The following is a 21,936-nucleotide window of genomic DNA, read 5'->3' as shown; positions in this document are numbered from 1 at the left end:
CCGGACACCTAACATGAAGGCCATACTGCAGCAGGGCCCATAGGACCGGACACCTAACATGGAGGCCATACTGCAGCAGGGCCCATAGGACCGGACAACTTAAAACATGAAGGCCATACTGCAGCAGGACCCATAGGACCGGACACCTAACATGAAGGCCATACTGCAGCAGGGCCCATAGGACCGGACAACTTAAAACATGAAGGCCATACTGCAGCAGGACCCATAGGACCGGACACCTGACATGAAGGCCATACTGCAGCAGGACCCATAGGACCGGACACCTGACATGAAGGCCATACTGCAGCAGGGCCCATAGGACCGGACAACTTAAAACATGAAGGCCATACTGCAGCAGGACCCATAGGACCGGACACCTAACATGAAGGCCATACTGCAGCAGGGCCCATAGGACCGGACACCTAACATGAAGGCCATACTGCAGCAGGGCCCATAGGACCGGACAACTTAAAACATGAAGGCCATACTGCAGCAGGACCCATAGGACCGGACACCTAACATGAAGGCCATACTGCAGCAGGGCCCATAGGACCGGACAACTTAAAACATGAAGGCCATACTGCAGCAGGACCCATAGGACCGGACACCTGACATGAAGGCCATACTGCAGCAGGACCCATAGGACCGGACACCTGGACATGAAGGCCATACTGCGGCAGGACCCATAGGACCGGACACCTGACATGAAGGCCATACTGCAGCAGGACCCATAGGACCGGACACCTGACATGAAGGCCATACTGCAGCAGGGCCCATAGGACCGGACACCTGACATGAAGGCCATACTGCAGCAGGACCCATAGGACCGGACACCTGGACATGAAGGCCATACTGCAGCAGGGCCCATAGGACCGGACACCTGACATGAAGGCCATACTGCAGCAGGGCCCATAGGACCGGACACCTAACATGAAGGCCATACTGCAGCAGGGCCCATAGGACCGGACAACTTAAAACATGAAGGCCATACTGCAGCAGGACCCATAGGACCGGACACCTAACATGAAGGCCATACTGCAGCAGGGCCCATAGGACCGGACAACTTAAAACATGAAGGCCATACTGCAGCAGGACCCATAGGACCGGACACCTGACATGAAGGCCATACTGCAGCAGGACCCATAGGACCGGACACCTGGACATGAAGGCCATACTGCAGCAGGACCCATAGGACCGGACACCTGGACATGAAGGCCATACTGCGGCAGGACCCATAGGACCGGACACCTGACATGAAGGCCATACTGCAGCAGTGCCCATAGGACCGGACACCTAACATGAAGGCCATACTGCAGCAGTGCCATAGGACCGGTCACCTGACATGAAGGCCATACTGCAGCAGGGCCCATAGGACCGGACACCTGACATGAAGGCCATACTGCAGCAGGACCCATAGGACCGGACACCTGGACATGAAGGCCATACTGCAGCAGGGCCCATAGGACCGGACACCTGACATGAAGGCCATACTGCAGCAGGACCCATAGGACCGGACACCTGACATGAAGGCCATACTGCAGCAGGACCCATAGGACCGGACACCTGGACATGAAGGCCATACTGCAGCAGGGCCCATAGGACCGGACACCTGACATGAAGGCCATACTGCGGCAGGACCCATAGGACCGGACACCTGGACATGAAGGCCATACTGCAGCAGGGCCCATAGGACCGGACACCTGGACATGAAGGCCATACTGCAGCAGGGCCCATAGGACCGGACACCTAACATGAAGGCCATACTGCGGCAGGACCCATAGGACCGGACACCTGACATGAAGGCCATACTGCAGCAGGACCCATAGGACCGGACACCTGACATGAAGGCCATACTGCAGCAGGGCCCATAGGACCGGACACCTAACATGAAGGCCATACTGCAGCAGGGCCCATAGGACCGGTCACCTGACATGAAGGCCATACTGCAGCAGGACCCATAGGACCGGACACCTGGACATGAAGGCCATACTGCAGCAGGGCCCATAGGACCGGACACCTGGACATGAAGGCCATACTGCGGCAGGACCCATAGGACCGGACACCTGACATGAAGGCCATACTGCAGCAGTGCCCATAGGACCGGACACCTAACATGAAGGCCATACTGCAGCAGTGCCATAGGACCGGTCACCTGACATGAAGGCCATACTGCAGCAGGGCCCATAGGACCGGACACCTGACATGAAGGCCATACTGCAGCAGGACCCATAGGACCGGACACCTGGACATGAAGGCCATACTGCAGCAGGGCCCATAGGACCGGACACCTGACATGAAGGCCATACTGCAGCAGGACCCATAGGACCGGACACCTGACATGAAGGCCATACTGCAGCAGGACCCATAGGACCGGACACCTGGACATGAAGGCCATACTGCAGCAGGGCCCATAGGACCGGACACCTGACATGAAGGCCATACTGCGGCAGGACCCATAGGACCGGACACCTGGACATGAAGGCCATACTGCAGCAGGGCCCATAGGACCGGACACCTGGACATGAAGGCCATACTGCAGCAGGGCCCATAGGACCGGACACCTAACATGAAGGCCATACTGCGGCAGGACCCATAGGACCGGACACCTGACATGAAGGCCATACTGCAGCAGGACCCATAGGACCGGACACCTGACATGAAGGCCATACTGCAGCAGGGCCCATAGGACCGGACACCTAACATGAAGGCCATACTGCAGCAGGGCCCATAGGACCGGTCACCTGACATGAAGGCCATACTGCGGCAGGACCCATAGGACCGGACACCTGACATGAAGGCCATACTGCAGCAGGGCCCATAGGACCGGACACCTGACATGAAGGCCATACTGCAGCAGGGCCCGGTGTGCCGCATGCTACAAGCAGTGGGGAGTTGTTACATAAGACGTATCACCCAAAGCATCATCTCCGTGCAGCAGCATCGCCTGTACTGGTGTTACCAAGGAGACGCCGCCAGAGGAACAATCCCGCCAGTTACCGCACGTGTCTCTATGGAGACGGACGCCAATGCGCGGTGCATTTCGGGATGAAACAGAACGCAAAGGAAAGACCCGGGAGCTGATTTACTAGGTAGCCAATGGGAACACGTGTGGGTGAGAATCTGACCACTCAGGAGCAGCGTGGGAAAGCAAGGCGGTAAGTAATAGAGGCTGCAGTGCGGCGCGAGGCACTGTGGAAGGCACGGCGCGGGAGAAGCATAAGCAGGAGGAAAGTGCGGAGCGAGACCACGCTGAGGAAACCACCGCACACAGTAAGTGGAAGCTCCATGGCGGACTCGCCGCTTCCTGCCACTTGTGGACTTTGACGTGGCTGAGTGTGTGTCACCGGAGTGTAGCGCCATACTGACTACTCTCTAATTCTAGGCAATCATGTCTGAGAGGAAAGCCGTCATCAAGAATGCCGACATGTCCGAGGAGATGCAGCAGGACGCCGTGGAAATCGCCACCCAAGCCCTGGAGAAATTCAACATCGAGAAGGATATAGCCGCCTGTATCAAGAAGGTGTGTGTGTGGGGTACTTCTGGCACGCGTGTGTGGGGTATGACGTGTGCGTGTGTATGTGCCTGGTGTGTGTGTGTGTGTGTATATGTATATGTGCCTGGTGTGTGTGGTATGCCGCGTGTGTGTGGGGTACTTCTGGCACGCGTGTGTGGTACTTCTGGCACGCGTGTGTGGGGTATGACGCGTGTGTATGTATATGTGCCTGGTGTGTGCGTGTGTTATGCCTGGGGTGTGTGTGTGTGTGTGTGTGTGTGTGTGGTTCTTATGGCATGCATGTGTAGGGTAAGGCCTCTTTCACACTTCAGTTGTTTGGCGTCAGTCTAAAACCGCCATTTTCCTCAAATAACGGATCCGTCAATTTTTTTTGACGGATCCGTTATTTTCCCATAGACTTGCATTAGCGACGGATTGTGACGGATGGTCGTCCGTTCCATCCGCCATGCGACGGATCCGTCGAAATTTGGCGGACGTTTTCTGAAAATAGACGGACATTGAAACGTTTTTTGTCAACGCCGAAATGGCGGATCGCAACGGATCCGTCGCGTCTGCCATTCCATAGAATGGCCGCCTATGGGCGACGGATCCGCCGCAACCGTTTTTTCGGCGGATCCGTCGCCCCAATCCGTTTTTTCAATTGCGCATGCTCCAAAAAGTAGATACTTTTCCCAGACAACCCCCAAGTAACGGATCAGTCAAAAAAACGGATCCGTTAGAACCGTTTTCTCAACAATTGTGACGGATCCGTCAATCCGTCACTATGTCGGTAGTGACTGACGCCAAACAACTGAAGTGTGAAAGAGGCCTAACTGGTGTGTATGTGTGGCACATGTATGTGTGTGAGGTACTTCTGGCGCATGTGTGTATATGTGGAGCACGCCGTGTGTGTGGCATTTCTGTAGTTCCCATATTGTCGCCCTATGTGCTTGGTCACACTGACACATTCCCAAGTTCTCTGTAAGGCTAGGGTCACATTGCGTTAGTGCAACCCGTTTAGCGCTAGCGCAATGTTTTTAATGGGGCCGCGTCCTGGGGTCGCGGTAACGTCCCCGCTCTCGCAGATCCCCGATCTGCGAGAGCGGGGAACGGACCGCGGGTGCGCCTCGGACGCTGCAAGCAGCGTCCGCGGCACGCCAGGAAACACCGGCGCGTCGCTAGCGTGTGCCGAACATGGCACGCGCTAGTGCTGCGCGTTCCCATTGCCGTGAATGGGCGCGCTAACGGACGCGTTGCACTGCGTTAATTTCGCCGTGCAACGCTGTCCGTTAAGCGCGTTCCCATAACGCAATGGATTGCATCTGGAACTTTTCTCATTTAAAGGGACACTGTCACCTGAATTTGGAGGGAACAATCTTCAGCCATGGAGGCGGGGTTTTTGGGTTTTTGATTCACCCTTTCCTTACCCGCTGGCTGCATGCTGGCTGCAATATTGGATTGAAGTTCATTCTCTGTCCTCCGTAGTACATGCCTGCACAAGGCAAGATTGTACCTTGTGCAGGCATGTACTACGGAGGACAGAGAATGAACTTCAATCCAATATTGCAGCCAGCATGCAGCCAGCGGGTAAGGAAAGGGTGAATCAAAAACCCCGCCTCCATGGCTGAAGATTGTTCCCTCCAAATTCAGGTGACAGTGTCCCTTTAATGTATGTGACCATGTGGGGGGGAGGGATGTGTCTTGTTTTTTTGTGCACAGATTTGGTGTAGATAAAATGCAGTACAGTATGTTTCACTCCCAGCAAATGAATGAGTGTTCGGAAATCTCAAGTACACTGCTTTTTTTTTTTTTCTCCTTGATTGCAGTCTACAGTATTTCTCCCATGCTAATGAGTAGCCAGTAGGGTTGACTTTTTTACTTTTATAGGGTCGGGTTTCACGAAACCCGACTTTTTGAAAAGTCGGGTCGAGTGAAATCGGCCGATCCTATAAAGGGTCGGCTCCAATTGTTCCCAGGGTCTGAAGGAGAGGAAACTCTCCTTCAGGCCCTGGGATCCATATTTAAGTGTAAAATAAAGAATTAAAATAAAAAATATTGCTATACTCACCCTCTGACGCGCCCTGGTACAAACCGGCAGCCTTCCTTCCTTAGAATCAGCGCGTGAAGGGCCTTCGATGACGTCGCGGCTTGTGATTGGTTGCGCGACCAATCACAAGCCGCGACGTCACCGAAGGTCCTTCACGCGCCGATTCTAAGGAAGGAAGGCTGCCGGAAAGAAGCAGGGCGCGTCCGAGGGTGAGTATATTCCTATTAGGTATATACTCACCCTCGGACGCGCCCTGCTTCTTTCCGGCAGCCTTCCTTCCTAAGAATCGGCGCTTGAAGGACCTTCGGTGACGTCGCGGCTTGTGATTGGTCGCGCGAGCGGTCACATGACCAATCACAAGCCGCGACGTCATCTAAGGCCCTTCACGCGCTGATTCTAAGGAAGGAAGGCTGCCGGTTTGTACCAGGGCGCGTCAGAGGGTGAGTATAGCAATATTTTTTATTTTAATTCTTAATTTTACACTTAAATATGGATTCCGATATTGCAAACTTATCTGAAGTCGGTATCGGAATTCCGATACCAGATTCAGAAGATCGCCGACCTCATGGCCGACCCCACACAGGGTCGGGTTTCATGAAACCCGACTTTGCCAAAAGTCGGCGACTTCTGAAAATGGCCGACCCGTTTCGCTCAACCCTAGTAGCCAGTGTTACAATTTGAGTTCTCAGTGGTTGGTGCTTTTCAATGGCTAACCAAAAAGATGGTAACAAATGGCAACTTTCCCAACTACTCAGGTCTCTCCATCAGGTGGAGTATAACAAAAAATCTGTAGAGACCAGAGTAGTCTGGAAAGCTTTACCATCTTCTCCGTTAACCATTAAAAGGTATCAACCACTGAACTCTGAAATTGTAATATTTTACTTGCCGTCTTTCCTCCCAACACAAGGCTGTGAAGCAGAATTTTCTACTGTAACTCCTGAACATGTATACGTAGTCTTTAAGGGGTTGTCTGGTCTTAAACGGCAGATTTGTGAATCCTGACATCACACAAGCTGCGAGGATTCTCCAGTGTTGGTGCCGAGAATGGCTGTCTTATAAGTATGCTACTCCTGGCTACATTAAGAGTACTGTATATACTCGTGTATAAGCAAAGTTTTTTTTTTTTTGCTTAAAAACTCCCCCCTCAAGTCATTGTCCCAGAAAGACTGCAGGGGAGGGGGAGCAGCGGATCAGAGGCAGGAGCCGGCTGCAGCTAAAGCCTGTGCCCACTCCTAAATAGAAATTAATATTCACTGCCATGGCAGTGAATATTCATTTATCATAGGCTGTGTACACGTTGTGGATTTCCTGCGGATCCGCGTCTTTTGCGGTGCATAAACGCTGCAGATCCGCAAGTGACTAACAGTACAATGTAAATTAATGAGAAAAGAAAGTGCTGTGCTAATGGTGCAGAAAAGTCTGTGCGGAAACAGTGTGGATTAAAAGAAGTAGTATGTCGCTTCTTTTTGCGGATCTGCAGCGTTTTTGTACCCATTCCATTATAGAAATCAGCAGCAAATCTGCACAAAATCCGCACCTGCGTATTCTGAAAGCAGAGATGCAGAATCCACACCACAAATTCCTAAGCCTAATCCGCAACGTGTACACATGGCCTTATAACGTGCAGTTGCAGCTGCTGGCTACCAGCACACATCCTACTTGTGGTACCTTCCCTGTGCGCCCTCGCTGCATCTCGTTCTGGCCGGCGCCAGCAGCTCTTCCTGCCGAGCCATCAGGTTTCCACTCATTAAGGTAATTGACGTCTCTCCATTCCCATGCATATGGGGATGACGGGAGCCATGCGTACAAGGATGGGTGATGAGGGGGGCCATGCATACCCGGCTTATACTCAGATCACTAAGTTTTCCCAGTTTTTTGTTGCAAGTTTAGGTGCCCAGACTTGAACTCTGGTCCGCTTATACTTGGGTATATATGGTACTATGTTTCCTGCGTCGCTCAATAGGAGTGCATTGAATGTGGCCTGTAGTATACATATCATACTTGCGGTCACATGACCACTGAAATCTGAGAATTCACAAGTCAGCAGTCATATTGACTGCAGACTTGTAGTTTAAGACCAGACAACCCCTTTAAACTGATGTCTGCCCTGAACCTTCTATATCTCATGTATTTAAAAAGAATCTTGCTGCCAGGTCTTTCCTACTACCATCTGAGAGCAGCATGATATAGAGGTGGAAGCCCTGATTCCAGTCACCTATTGTTTGCTGCAGTTTACATAAAATAATTTCTCTGCAGATCTAGCTGAGCTCTGTATAACCTGCCTCCGCCACAGATTGGCAGCTGTGTACACTGCATATATTTTCCTCTCCAAAGCTACAGCAAAATAAGGGACGCTTTGCTAGAATCCGGATCTCTGCACTACGTTTACACGGCTCTTAGGTGGTGAAATCTAGTGACAAAATTACCGTTTTAATATTTGTGCTTTTTTGTTTGTTTTGTTTTTTTCTTCTAGGAGTTTGACAAGAAGTACAACCCTACATGGCACTGCATCGTGGGCAGGAACTTCGGCAGCTACGTCACGCATGAGACCAAACACTTCATTTACTTCTATTTGGGCCAAGTTGCGATTCTTCTATTTAAATCGGGATAGATGATCCTGGATCAAACAATGGACTTATGAAATAGTCAGGTTTGGGGAAGCTATCCCTTTCTGCCCAACTGTACTTTGTGTTACTGGGACTCAGATATGCGTTTAGAGTTGCTTTGATACTGGTGATAAAGAGATCTTGGAAAAAGAAATGGAACTGTATTTATTTTGTAAGTTTTCTTTTTCTAAACATTAAAAAAAATAAACGCCCAATTACTTTCTTTTTACAATGTCTGTGTCCCATAGCTATGTAAAATTGTGACTTTGTATGGAGTATGTAATCTGGACCCTTAGCTCGCCAGTCATCTGAGAAGCTGTTGGGTAAAGAGACGAGTGGCTGGTATGTATTTGGACAGTGAATGTCAGTTGTGTTTAATGTTGTCTGTTTTAACCCCTTCGCGACATGCGCCGTACTAGTACTGCGCTGCCGGCACTGCATTTGTGCCAGCAGCAGTGCTAGTACGGCGCACCGATCACCGCGGTCTCGCACTGAGCGCCGCGGTGATCGGGTGCGGGTGTCAGCTGTATACGACAGCTGACACCCCGCAGCAATGCCCACGATCGGCGCTATCGCCGATCGCGGGCATTTAACCCCTCTGATGCCGCTGTCAGTAGTGACAGCGGCATAGAGGGGGATCGCGCAGGGACGGGGGCTCCCTGCGCTCTCCCACCGGAGCAACGCAATGAGATCGCGTTGCTCCGGTGACCCGGAAGGAGTCCCCGGATCCAAGATGGCCACCGGACTCCTTCCGGGTCATGAAGTGACCTGGCTAGCCGGCACCTGCTGAGAGCAGGCGCTGGAGAGCCAGCTAAGCTGCCTGTCAGATTGTTGATCTGACAGTGTGCTATGCACAGTGTCAGATCAACGATCTGATCTAATACAGAGATGTCCCACCCTGGGACAATGTTAGAAAGTAAAAAAAAAAAAAAAAAAATAGAATGTGTAAAAAAAAAAAAAAAAAAAACTTCCCAATAAATCCATTTATTTATGTAAAAAAACAATAAATGTACACATATTTGGTATCGCCGCGTCCGTAACTACCCGCTCTATAAAACTATCCCACTAGTTAACCCCTTCAGTGAACACCGCAAAAAAAAAACAAGGCAAAAAACAACGCTTTATCATACAGGCGAACAAAAAGTGGAATAACACGCGATCAAAACGACGGATATAAATAACCATGGTACCGCTGAAAACGTCATCTTGTCCCGCAAAAAAAAAGCCGCCATACAGCATCATCAGCAGAAAAATAAAAAAGTTATAGCTCTCAGAATAATGCGATGCAAAAACAATTATTTATTCAGTCGCCATGACAGCACAACGAGAGAGGGGATCCGCCCTTCAGGGACAGGAAACCTACAGACATAAAAAGGCGGCACCTCTCTCCCACGTCAGTTTGGTTTCCTGTCCCTGACAGCAGAACCTCTTGCAGACAGGCCCTGACAAGAGGGTCGAAGTAAGAAGACTCCCCACTCCTGGCGGCCCGGTACAGGTAGCGGGGGTCCCCTACCTCGGCCCGTCCAGGGGGCAGGAAGCACCACACGGCAGGGGCACTGCGCGGTGTAGGTGACAGCAGGAGGAAGCAGCCTTTGATAGGCTAGCTTCTCAGGCAACCGCACATACCTATGGAGGTGCTTGGCTACTCAGGGTCCCGGGAGTCACGCTGGTCCGGGCGGGGACGCGGCATTGGTCCGGGGGGTTTGCTGGCGTCCTGGTCCGCGTGTCGGCTTGCCGCCGCGTCCTGAAGGGGGCGTGTCCGGATGACGCGGCGGGCGGCGCGGCCGGATGACGCGGCTGGGCATGCGCAGTAGCGTCATCTCCGGCTAATGGCGGCGCCCAGCTGCGGGATCAGTCTGGGCTTCAGGGAGGGGTAGCGCAGCACAGCGGCAGACGGTTTAATGGCCACCTGGGATTCCCTGCTGGCCCCCATCCGGGGGCGGTACCTTGGGGGTATTTAATGCGGCAAGCTGGGATAATCAGAGTTCCTCACCCATTCCATAATGGAGTCGCCAGAAGGAACTACCAGCCAGCAGCAGCAGGAGCCGCAGCAGCTGTCAGATAAGCCTCGTAGAAGCTCCCAGCGTCGGTCTAGTGGCAGTAGCCGCGCTGGTGGAGCTAAGGAGGCACGGATCTCTATACCAAAATCCTCAGCCCGTAAAGATTTGCCGGCTTCGAAGGATCCCCCATCTACGGTACCACTCATTACTGGACGGGGTAAGTGAGCTTCGTGAAAGTCCACTTAGTGATGGTTGTGTTCCCCTTGTCTTTTTTCCTCTATCAGGGGAGGAAAAGTTTGTCCAAAGCCAAACATAGGCAGTGTGCCGAATGTGCAGAGCCGCTTCCAGATGGACATTTGAGGAAGTTATGTAAAATATGTATTCAACGTTTACTGGAGGAGGAGGCGCCTGATCTAACCTCTACAATAAGAGAGATGGTGAGACAGGAAATTAAAGGTGCCGAGAGATCCAAATCTCGGGGGGCAGAAGCTAAAAGGTCATCCCCTTTATCTGAGGTAGATTCGGGTGAGCTGAGCTCAGGGTCTCTTCCGTCCACTTCCTCCTCTGAGGATCAGGAGTCTGCTCGAGCCTGTTTGTCCCTAGAAAGGGTTAACCATCTGGTCAAAGCAGTTAACAGCACAATGGGGATAGAAGATACCCAATCGGAATGTTCCATTCAGGATGTTATGTTCAGGGGTATTGAGCGAAAATCCCGAAGAGCCTTTCCAGTGATTGACAAGATCAAATCGTTAATCTCAAAAGAATGGAAGAAACCAGAAAGGAAGGGGTCGCTTCCGCCAGCCTTTAAAAGACTGTATCCCTTTGAAGAAGCGGCTTCGTCCTCATGGGATAAAGTCCCGAAGTTGGATGCGGCAGTCGCTAAGGCATGCAAAAAGTCGTCTCTCCCCTTCGACGACTTGGGAAATTTGAAAGACCCGTTAGATAGGAAAGCCGACATCTTCCTTAAGGGAGCTTGGGAGACTTCAGCAGGGTCTCTGAGGCCAGCCATTGCAGCCACTTGTACCGCTCGATCCTTGATGGTTTGGTTGGGTCACCTCGAAGATCAGCTCAGAGATAAAGTCCCTAGGTCGGAAATATTGTCCTCTATGTCCACAATCCAGGATGCCGCAGCCTTCCTCTCAGATGCTTCAGCAGATTCGGTCAGGTTGGCCGCCAGGTCCTCGGCATTATCCAATGCAGCCAGGAGAGCACTATGGATAAAATGCTGGCCAGGGGACTTACAAGCTAGAACAAAATTATGTAGCATTCCTTGTGAAGGGGCTCACTTGTTCGGACCAGTCCTAGACGAGCTATTGGAAAAAGCAGGGGATAGTAAAAAACGCTTTCCCTTCCTAGGAAGACCCTTCTACAGACGGGACTATAATAGAGGATGGTCCAACCGCAGAAGACCATATAGAGACTCCAACAGAGAATCTACTAGATATGACAACAGCAGAAGGGGTAGAGGATTTATGTTTAATCCTTCACGAGAGGTTAAGAAACCACAATGACTAGCGGACCAGGTGGGGGGTAGGCTTTCGGCCTTCTACCCAGCCTGGGTGCAGATTACAAACAATCCATGGATTCTAGGCATTGTGGAGAAAGGCCTAACCTTAGACTTCCACCATACTCCTCGGGACAAATTTATGTTAACACCTGTTCGTTCCTCCTCTACAGAGCAGTTGGCACTAGAGTCTGAGGTCCGGGAGCTCCAACAGAAGAATGTTCTAGTCAGAGTCCCTGCAGGCGAGGAAGGTAGGGGGTTTTATTCCCCTCTGTTCCTGGTCAAAAAACCTGATGGTTCATATCGCACCATTATTAATTTAAAAGGCCTGAATAATTTTCTGTTCATACCCTCCTTCAAAATGGAGTCGGTCAAGACAGCAATAAAATTACTCTTTCACCACTGTTTTATGGTTGTCTTAGATCTCAAAGACGCCTATTACCATGTACCAATTCATATTGATCATCAGAGATTTCTTAGGGTGGCGGTCTCACTAGCTGGCACAGTAGAACACTTTCAAGATCAGGCACTTCCGTTCGGAGTCGCAGTTGCACCCAGGGTGTTCACAAAAATCATGGTGGAGGTTATGGCGCACTTGCATGAACAGGATATATTAATAGTCCCGTACCTGGATGATTTGCTAATTGTGGGTCATTCTGAGTCGCATTGCTCAGACCAACTACAGAAAGTTATGGATGCGTTACACAAATTGGGCTGGATGATCAATATAAAAAAATCGCGCCTTCAGCCCCTAAAAGTACAAGAATTCCTGGGATATGTTATAGACTCTAGTCAGCAGGAATGTCGCCTGCCGGACACAAAAGTTGCGAAGATTAAGCATTTGGTCACCAGGGCAATAAATAATCCCTTAGTATCAGTCAGGGGTGCGATGTCAATCTTGGGCTCTCTTACGTCCTGCATCCCGGCAGTTCTCTGGGCACAGTTCCACACGAGGGCTTTACAGTGGGACGTGTTACACAATTCCCGTCGCCTAAATGCTCACCTCGACAGTAAATTCACACTTTCTGCGGAGACTGTACATTCGCTTGGTTGGTGGACTCACACTTCGAATTTACACAGGGGGGTCCCTTGGATAAATCACATATCTAGGGTGCTGACTACGGACGCTAGCCCCAAAGGGTGGGGGGCTCACTTAGGGGAGGATTGGGTTCAGGGACTATGGTCTCTGTCTGAACAGGACTCTTCCTCCAACTTGAAAGAACTGTTGGCAGTAAAACATGCCTTAAATAGATTCCTTGTACCCCTACAGGGTCGACACGTCAGGCTTTTGTCAGACAATCGGGTAACTGTGGCCTACATTAATCGTCAAGGTGGCACGCGATCCAGTACATTGATGGAGGTCGCAAATCATATCTTTCAGGTGGCCGAAGTACATCTTCTCTCCCTGACGGCGCTTCATATAAAAGGAAGTATCAACACCAAAGCCGACTATCTAAGCCGCAACATGCTCAGACAGGGGGAGTGGTCGTTAAATCCAGCCATTTTCAGTCAGATCATCCAGTTATGGGGTTGTCCGGAGATAGACCTTTTTGCCAACAGAGGGAACAAAAAATTACATCAATTCTGCTCCCTAAATCCAAAAGACAACCCATACGCTGTGGACGCTCTGCTGATATCTTGGCACTTCAGGCTCGCGTATGCTTTTCCCCCTCTAAATCTAATTCCCCTAGTCCTGAGGAAGATTCGGGAGGACAAGGCCCGGGTAATCTTGGTAGCTCCATTTTGGCCCAAGAGGGCTTGGTTTCCTTGGCTGAGAAAGATGTCTGTCTGCCAACCATGGATTCTTCCAGAGCTACCAGATCTGCTCTCCCAGGGACCAATCCTCCATCCTCAAGTAGCCAACTTACACCTAGCGGCATGGAACTTGAGAGGTCCTTACTGAGGGGGAAAGGATTCTCTCAGAATCTGGTTAATACTCTCCTTAAAAGTAGAAAACCATCTACAACGGGCATTTATGTGAGAGTATGGAGAAAATTTTTATCTTTTTCAGGGGCTCAAATTGACCAAGAACCATGTATTAACCAGGTTCTTGAATTTTTACAAAAAGGCCTGGAAATGGGCTTGGCCACAAGTACTCTTAGAGTTCAGGTGTCAGCGCTGGGAGCGTTATATAATCTTAATTTAGCCAGTATTCACTGGATTGCTAGATTCTTTAAAGCAGTCACCAGGTCTAGACCAATTATTAAACAAAGGTTAGTCCCATGGGACCTGAATTTGGTACTCTCAGCCCTGACGCAAGCCCCATTCGAGCCCATTGATACTATTCCTGTGAAGATCCTGTCAATCAAAACAGCCCTGTTAGTTGCTCTCACATCTGCTAGGAGGGTTAGTGATCTGCAGGCACTCTCCAGACATCCACCATACATGCAAGTTAGGGAGGATAGGGTCATATTAAAACCCGATCCCCCTATATCTGCCTAAAGTTGCGTCTAAATTTCACAGGGTTCAGGAGGTAGTCCTTCCCTCCTTTTGCTCCAATCCTACGATAAAGAACGTAAATTCCATTGCTTAGATGTGAGGAGATGCCTCCTTAGATATATTACAGTTTCAGATTCCTGGAAAAAAGATAACTCTTTATTTGTAGCCTATCAAGGGGTAAGGAAAGGTCTTAGAGTATCTAAAAACACTCTAGCCAGATGGATTAGGGAGGCAATCTCTCTCGCTTATACCGCAGGTGGCAACGAAGTTCCAGATGGTATAAAGGCACACTCCACGCGAGCCATGGCATCTTCCTGGGCGGAGAGGTCAGAAGTGTCAATCGAAGACATATGTAAGGCGGCCACATGGTCTTCCCCTTCTACCTTTCTTAGACATTACAGATTAGATCTGGGTAGTTCCTCAGACCTTACGTTTGGGAGAAGAGTGCTAGAAGCTATTATCCCCCCCTAAATCTTTCGTCTCTGAAAGTCTCTCGTTGTGCTGTCATGGCGACTGAATAAATACGTACGCTACTCACCTGGTAGCAGTGTTTTTTCAGGAGCCATGACAGCACCCTTAGATTCCCTACCCTATATTTTTGGATGATGCAACACCCTGTTAATCTTGAGTTAAAGTTTATGTTCACTTGCATAATAAAAAGTATTCATGTATATACTGCATCTGTGTTATTAACCAAGGTGGTCCTCTCATGCTCTGGAAACAACTGACGTGGGAGAGAGGTGCCGCCCTTTTTATGTCTGTAGGTTTCCTGTCCCTGAAGAGCGGATCCCCTCTCTCGTTGTGCTGTCATGGCTCCTGAAAAAACACTGCTACCAGGTGAGTAGCGTACGTATTTTTTTATATAAAATAGTTTTTATTGTGTAAAAGCGCCAAAACATAAAAAAATTACATAAATGAGGTATCGCTGTAATCGTACTGACCTGAAGAATAAAACTGCTTTATCCATTTTACCACACGTGGAACGGTATAAACGCCCCCCCTAAAAGAAATTCAGGAATTGCTGGTTTTTGTTCATTCCGCCTCCCAAAAATCGGAATAAAAAGCGATCAAAAAATGTCATCTACCCGAAAATGTTACCAATAAAAACGTCAACTCGTCCCGCAAAAAACAAGAGCTCATATGACTCTGTGGGCCAAAATATGGATAAATTATAGCTCTCAAAATGTGGTGATGCAAAAACTATTTTTTGCAATAAAAAGCGTCTTTTAGTGTGTGACGGCTGCCAATCATAAAAATCCGCCAAAAAAACGCTATAAAAGTAAATCAAACCCCCCTTCATCACCCCCTTAGTTAGGGAAAAATAATAAAATGTAAAAAAATGTATTTATTTCCATTTTCCCATTAGTGCTGGGGTTAGGGTTTCAGTTATAATTGGGGGTTTCCACTGTTTAGGCACATCAGGGGGCATCCGATCTCAATTCCAGCCAATTCTGCTTTGAAAAAGTAAAACAGTGCTCCTTCCCTTCCGAGTTCTCCTGTGTGCCCAAACAGTGGTTCCCCCCAACATATGGGGTATCAGCGTTCTCAGGACAAGTTGGACAACAACTTTTGGGGTCCAATTTGTCCTGTTACCCTTGGGAAAATAAAAACATAGGGGATAAAATATCATTTTCGTGGAAAAAAAATATTTTTTATTTTCACGGCTCTGCGTTATAAACTGTAGTGAAACACTTGTTGGTTCAAAGCTCTCACAACACATCTAGATAAGTTCCTTGGGGGGTCTAGTTTCCAATATGGGGTCACTTGTGGTGGGTTTCTACTGTTTAGGTACATCAGGGGCTCTGCAAATGCAACATGACACCTGCAGTCCATTCCATCTAAGTCTGCATTTCAAACGGTGCTCCTTCCCTTCCGAGCTCTGCCATGCACTCAAACGGTGGTTCCCCCCCACATGTGGGGTATCAGCGTACTCAGGACAAATTGGACAATAACATTTGTGGTCCAATTTCTCCTGTTACCCTTGGGAAAAAAAAAATTGCGGGCTAAAACATCATTTTGTGGAAAGAAAAAAATTATTTTTTAATTTTCACAATGCTACATTCTAAACTTTAGTGAAACAATTGGGGGTTAAAAGTGCTCACCACACATCTAGATAAGTTCCTTAGGGGGTCTTCTTTCCAAAATGGGATCACTTGTGGGGGGTTTCCACTGTTAAGGCACGTCAGGGGCTCTCCAAATGCGACATGGCGTCCGATCTCAATTCCAGCCAATTTTGCATTGAAAAGTCAAATGGCACTCCTTCCCTTCCGAGCTCTGCCATGCGCTCAAACAGTGGTTTATCCCCATATATGAAGTATCGACGTACTCTGGACCCCAAAAGTTGTTGTGCAATTTGTCCTATTTATCCTTTTACCCTTGGGAAAATAAAAAAATTTGGGGGCAAAAAGATCATTTTTTGTGAAAATTAATATAAATTTTTTTTTACGGCTCTACATTATAAACTTCTGTGAAGCACTTGGAGGTTCAAAGTGCTCACCACACATCTAGATTAGTTCCTTAGGGGGTCTACTTTCCAAAATGGTGTCACTTGTGGGGGTTTCCACTGTTTAGGCACATCAGGGGCTCTCCAATCGTGACATGGGCTCCGATCTCAATTCCAGCAAATCTTGCATTGAAAAGTCAAATGGCGCTCCTTCCCTTCCGAGCTCTGCCATGTGCCCAAATAGTGGTTTACCCCCACATATGGGGTATCGGCGTACTCAGGACAAATTGTACAACGACTTTTGTGGTCCAATTTCTCCTGTTACCCTTGGTAAAATGAAACAAATTGGACCTGAAGTAAAAATTTTGTGAAAAAAAAGTTAAATGTTCAATTTTTTTTAAACATTCAAAAAATTCCTGTGAAGCACCTGAAGGGTTAATAAACTTTTTGAATGTGGTTTTGAGTACCTTGAGGGGTGCAGTTTTTAGAATGGTGTCACTTTTGGGCATTTTCTGTCATATAGACCCCTCAAAGTCACTTCAAGTGTGAGGTGGTCCGTAAAAAAATGGTTTTGCAAATTTTGTTGCAAAAATGAGAAATCGCTGGTCAACTTTTAACCCTTATAACGTCCTAACAAAAAAAAATTATGTTTCCAAAATTGTGCTGATGTAAAGCAGACATGTGGGAAATGTTGTTTATTAACTATATTATGTGATATAACTCTCTAATTTAAGGGCATAAAAACTAAGAGTTTGAAAATTACTAAATTTTCATAATTTCCGACAAATTTTTGTTTTTTTCACAAATAAATGCAAGTCATATCGAAGAAGTTTTACCACTATCATGAAGTACAATATGTCAGGAGAAAACAATGTCAGAATCACCAGGATCCGTTGAAGCGTTTCAGAGTTATGACCTCATAAAGTGACAGTGGTCAGAATTGTAAAAATTGGCCCTGTCACTTAGGTGAAAACAGGCTTTGGGGTGAAGGGGTTAAAACTGCTTTGCTTCCTTCCTATTCAGAGGGATCCTGTCTTAAGGTACCTTCACACATAACGATTTCGTTAACTATATCGTTGCTTTTTGTGACGTAGCAACGATATCGTTAACAAAATCGTTATGCTTGACAGCGACCAACGATCAGGCCCCTGCTGGGAGGTCGCTGGGAGTGATCAGGACCTTTTTTTTTTTTTTTTTTTTTTTTTTTTTTTTGGTTGCTGATCACCCGCTGTCATCGCTGGATCGGTGTGTGTGTGTCTGACGCCGATCCAGCGATGTGTTCACTGGTAACCAGGGTAAATATCGGGGTACTAAGCGCAGGGCCGCGCTTAGTAACCCAATATTTACCCGGGGACTTCGGCATCGTTGAAGACAGTTTCAACGATGCCGAAGTCGTTCCCCTGATCGTTGGTCGCTGGAGAGAGCTGTCTGTGACAGCTCCCCAGCAATCACTCAACGACTTACGACCTGGCCGTGATCGTTGGTATCGCTGGTCGTGATCGTTGGCAAGTCATTTAGTGTAACGGTACCTTTAAAGGAAAAAAAAGCTGTTGATCTGTAAGCTGATGGTGCCCTGAAGCAGCGCAGCTGCTGCACTTACTCTATGAGGAAATTGACTTAAAGCAGATATTTGGTCCAAACTGGTAAGTCTGCAGTCAGTGACTACAGACTAAGAAATCCCCCCCCCCCCCAGCACTGTGCAATGTGAGGATTCGCTGGGTTCTGAGCAGGGACCTAAGGGTATGAATGAGTTATACATACTCCTGGGCAGAGGGCGTGTCCTCTCTATACACTTGTTCCCTGTCTAATGATGTGGCTGACTAGAGGGCATGGTTTCGCTCCATACAAGTGTATGGAAGTGAGGACACACCAACTGCCCTGGAGGCAGCACTTTAAATTTTCGCACACATCACTGTCCCCAATGGGGCTCACATTATAAATTCCCTATCAGTATGTCTTTGGAATGTGGGAGGAAACCGGAGTATCCGGAGGAAACCCACGCAAACACAGGGAAAACATGTTGTTCAAGGTGGGATTAGAACCCAGGACTCCAGCGCTGCAGTGCTATCCACGGAGCCACCATGCTTCCCTGTATAACTCGTACATACCTCTTTAGTCCTGGTGAAATCGCTGCAGTCAGTGACTGCAGACTTGTCAATTTGGACTGGACAACCCCTTTAACTCCTCCAGCTTCCAGTCATTGCTTGGTATGCATTTAGTGGTGGGTGTAGCCACACCCTGGCACTGACAGCCGTCTGTACTGATGCACTGTAGAGTTGTCGGTTAATGCTGGGGCATGGATTTACTGGCACTCACTGTATACTGAGCAATGTCTGAGAGCCCAACGCTAAATTTGCAGAATGTCATTTTTTAAATGGTTTAATTTACCCATGCTACAGAGTGGGGCAAAATCCAGTGTCTTTCTGCTGCAAATCCTTAACGTGCACAAACACTAAGGGTGGCTTCACACATTCTACCCTCTGAGTCTACATTCCACGATTAGTATTTGGGAATGTGATTTTGCAGATTTTCTGCACTTACTAGGTTATTTGTGCATGTGATTTTTATTTATTTTTCTCCCATGTGCTTTTTACACTGTAGTCTCCTCTGATTAAGCAAGAACAAGTTAAATGGCTTTTTATAGCTACTTCCTTGTATTTGGCTTTGACAACTTTAATACATGGATCACATGTGTTTTAAGTTTTTGCACTAAAGATCCAGGTGCATTTGTAATCTGATTTGTATGGGGGAAATCTGCATATTAAAAAAAAAAAAAAAAAAATGGCCCTGCAAAAACTTTTAATTTCATTGGGCCATTTGCTTGTATTGGCAAGTGTGGTCCATAACAGAGTAAAGTAGGATAGATCTGGTAAAGTGGTGTATGTGTGACATTCATCATAATAGGTCCATCTGCAAAAACATAATAGCACATGTACAAAATTGCGTGAAACAGGTGTTAGCCTATTGTTAACCACCATTCTGGACCAACTCTTAAACAAAATCCCTGGTTTCTTTTCTCTTTTAATTCAACTGACTCTTTGGGAAACCATCCTGCAAGGACATAGTGCAATCACATCCACCCAGTTGCTAGTTAGTTTATTTTCTCTAGTAACCACGTACACACAGCGCACGCACGCATGTAACCTCTTTCCCAATGGGGGCAGGAAATACCAAAGAGGTTACATGACCACTCACTGGTCTTTCTTGTCCCTACTAGGGACGAGGTCATCCAGGTGGTGTACTGAACCAGCAACAGTGACCCAGGGCATAGATATTGGGACTTCCTCCTCCAATCCACACATTTGGTAAAGGTTGGGGGGGCGTTTTCTTCGGCTGGAGACCTCTCAGAACTCTCCAGCCACCAACGGTTGCTGGAGAGCACTTGACAACCGTGCCGCACAAGAGGTTGGTACACAAAATGAGAATGCTTGGTCTGGGGGAAAATGTGTGTAAATGGGTTAGTAACTGGCTTAGTGATAGAAAGCAGAGGGTGGTTATAAATGGTATAGTCTCTAACTGGGTCGCTGTGACCAGTGGGGTACCGCAGGGGTCAGTATTGGGACCTGTTCTCTTCAACATATTCATTAATGATCTGGTAGAAGGTTTACACAGTAAAATATCGATATTTGCAGATGATACAAAACTATGTAAAGCAGTTAATACAAGAGAAGATAGTATTCTGCTACAGATGGATCTGGATAAGTTGGAAACTTGGGCTGAAAGGTGGCAGATGAGGTTTAACAATGATAAATGTAAGGTTATACACATGGGAAGAGGGAATCAATATCACCATTACACACTGAACGGGAAACCACTGGGTAAATCTGACAGGGAGAAGGACTTGGGGATCCTAGTTAATGATAAACTTACCTGGAGCAGCCAGTGCCAGGCAGCAGCTGCCAAGGCAAACAGGATCATGGGGTGCATTAAAAGAGGTCTGGATACACATGATGAGAGCATTATACTGCCTCTGTACAAATCCCTAGTTAGACCGCACATGGAGTACTGTGTCCAGTTTTGGGCACCGGTGCTCAGGAAGGATATAATGGAACTAGAGAGAGTACAAAGGAGGGCAACAAAATTAATAAAGGGGATGGGAGAACTACAATACCCAGATAGATTAGCGAAATTAGGATTATTTAGTCTAGAAAAAAGACGACTGAGGGGCGATCTAATAACCATGTATAAGTATATAAGGGGACAATACAAATATCTCGCTGAGGATCTGTTTATACCAAGGAAGGTGACGGGCACAAGGGGGCATTCTTTGCGTCTGGAGGAGAGAAGGTTTTTCCACCAACATAGAAGAGGATTCTTTACTGTTAGGGCAGTGAGAATCTGGAATTGCTTGCCTGAGGAGGTGGTGATGGCGAACTCAGTCGAGGGGTTCAAGAGAGGCCTGGATGTCTTCCTGGAGCAGAACAATATTGTATCATACAATTATTAGGTTCTGTAGAAGGACGTAGATCTGGGTATTTATTATGATGGAATATAGGCTGAACTGGATGGACAAATGTCTTTTTTCGGCCTTACTAACTATGTTACTATGTTACTATGTTACAACTTATTACAGCTCTGAGGCTGGTGGTAGAATTGATGTCAGATGTCTGCTTCAGTACACCGGATGCAGAAGTTCTTGCGTTCTACACTGAAACATAGCGGTGTGAATAGGTGTCAGCCCTGTCCCCACACCTGGACATCAGGGGGAGGAGATCCTATAATGAGGACAGGTGCTCATCCGGTCCCCTACATCAGAGCCCTGGATGAGTATGACCTCTTAAGGTAGGACTAAGGCCGGCGTCACACACAGCGTAAAACAATACGGTCCGTATATTATGGCCGTAATACGCTGAAAAGTCCCGAAAATAGTGGTCCGTAGCTCCTCCGTAGGCAGGGTGTGTCAGCGGTTTTTGCGCATGGCATCCGTACTGCGTGGTTTTCTCGCAGGCTTGCCAAACCAACATACCGCTATAGAAGTGATCCATGTGTCCCAAAAAGAAAATATATATATATACTGTCTATATATATATATATATGTCAGTAGACACATATATGTATATATATTAATATTTATTCCAGCGCTATACAGCTTGAAAGCCGGTAATTCAATTACCGGCTTTTTCTTTCTCCTTCCTAAAACCCGACATGATTTGAGACATGGTTTACATACAGTAAACCATGTCTTCTCTCCATTTTTTTTGCAGATTCCACACTACTAATGTCAGTAGTGTGTATCTGCAAAATTTGGCCGTTCTAGCTCTTAAAATAAAGGGTTAAATGGCGGAAAAAATTGGCTTGGGCTCCCGCGCAATTTTCTCCGCCAGAGTAGTAAAGCCAGTGACTGAGGGCAGATATTAATAGCCTGGAGAGGGTCCATGGTTATTGGCCCCCCCCTGGCTAAAAA

At 47.9% G+C, this 21,936-nt stretch overlaps 1 protein-coding gene across 1 annotated transcript; it reads left to right on the top strand.

The window, feature by feature from the left end:
• Nucleotides 1–3,113: 3,113 nt before the first annotated feature.
• On the top strand, nucleotides 3,114–8,378 carry DYNLL1 (dynein light chain LC8-type 1). Its single transcript, XM_069758083.1, has 3 exons — nucleotides 3,114–3,270; nucleotides 3,383–3,520; nucleotides 8,014–8,378. Exons 2-3 carry the CDS (start codon nucleotides 3,389–3,391, stop codon nucleotides 8,149–8,151), a joined length of 270 nt encoding a protein of 89 aa, XP_069614184.1. The 5' UTR covers nucleotides 3,114–3,270; nucleotides 3,383–3,388; the 3' UTR covers nucleotides 8,152–8,378.
• Nucleotides 8,379–21,936: the final 13,558 nt, after the last annotated feature.

This window comes from Ranitomeya imitator, chromosome 1, assembly GCF_032444005.1.
Source record: "Ranitomeya imitator isolate aRanImi1 chromosome 1, aRanImi1.pri, whole genome shotgun sequence".
Lineage (NCBI taxonomy): Eukaryota > Metazoa > Chordata > Amphibia > Anura > Dendrobatidae > Ranitomeya > Ranitomeya imitator.
The sequence above is the reverse complement of the archived record's forward strand: the minus strand, read 5'-3'. Positions and strand labels throughout refer to the sequence as shown.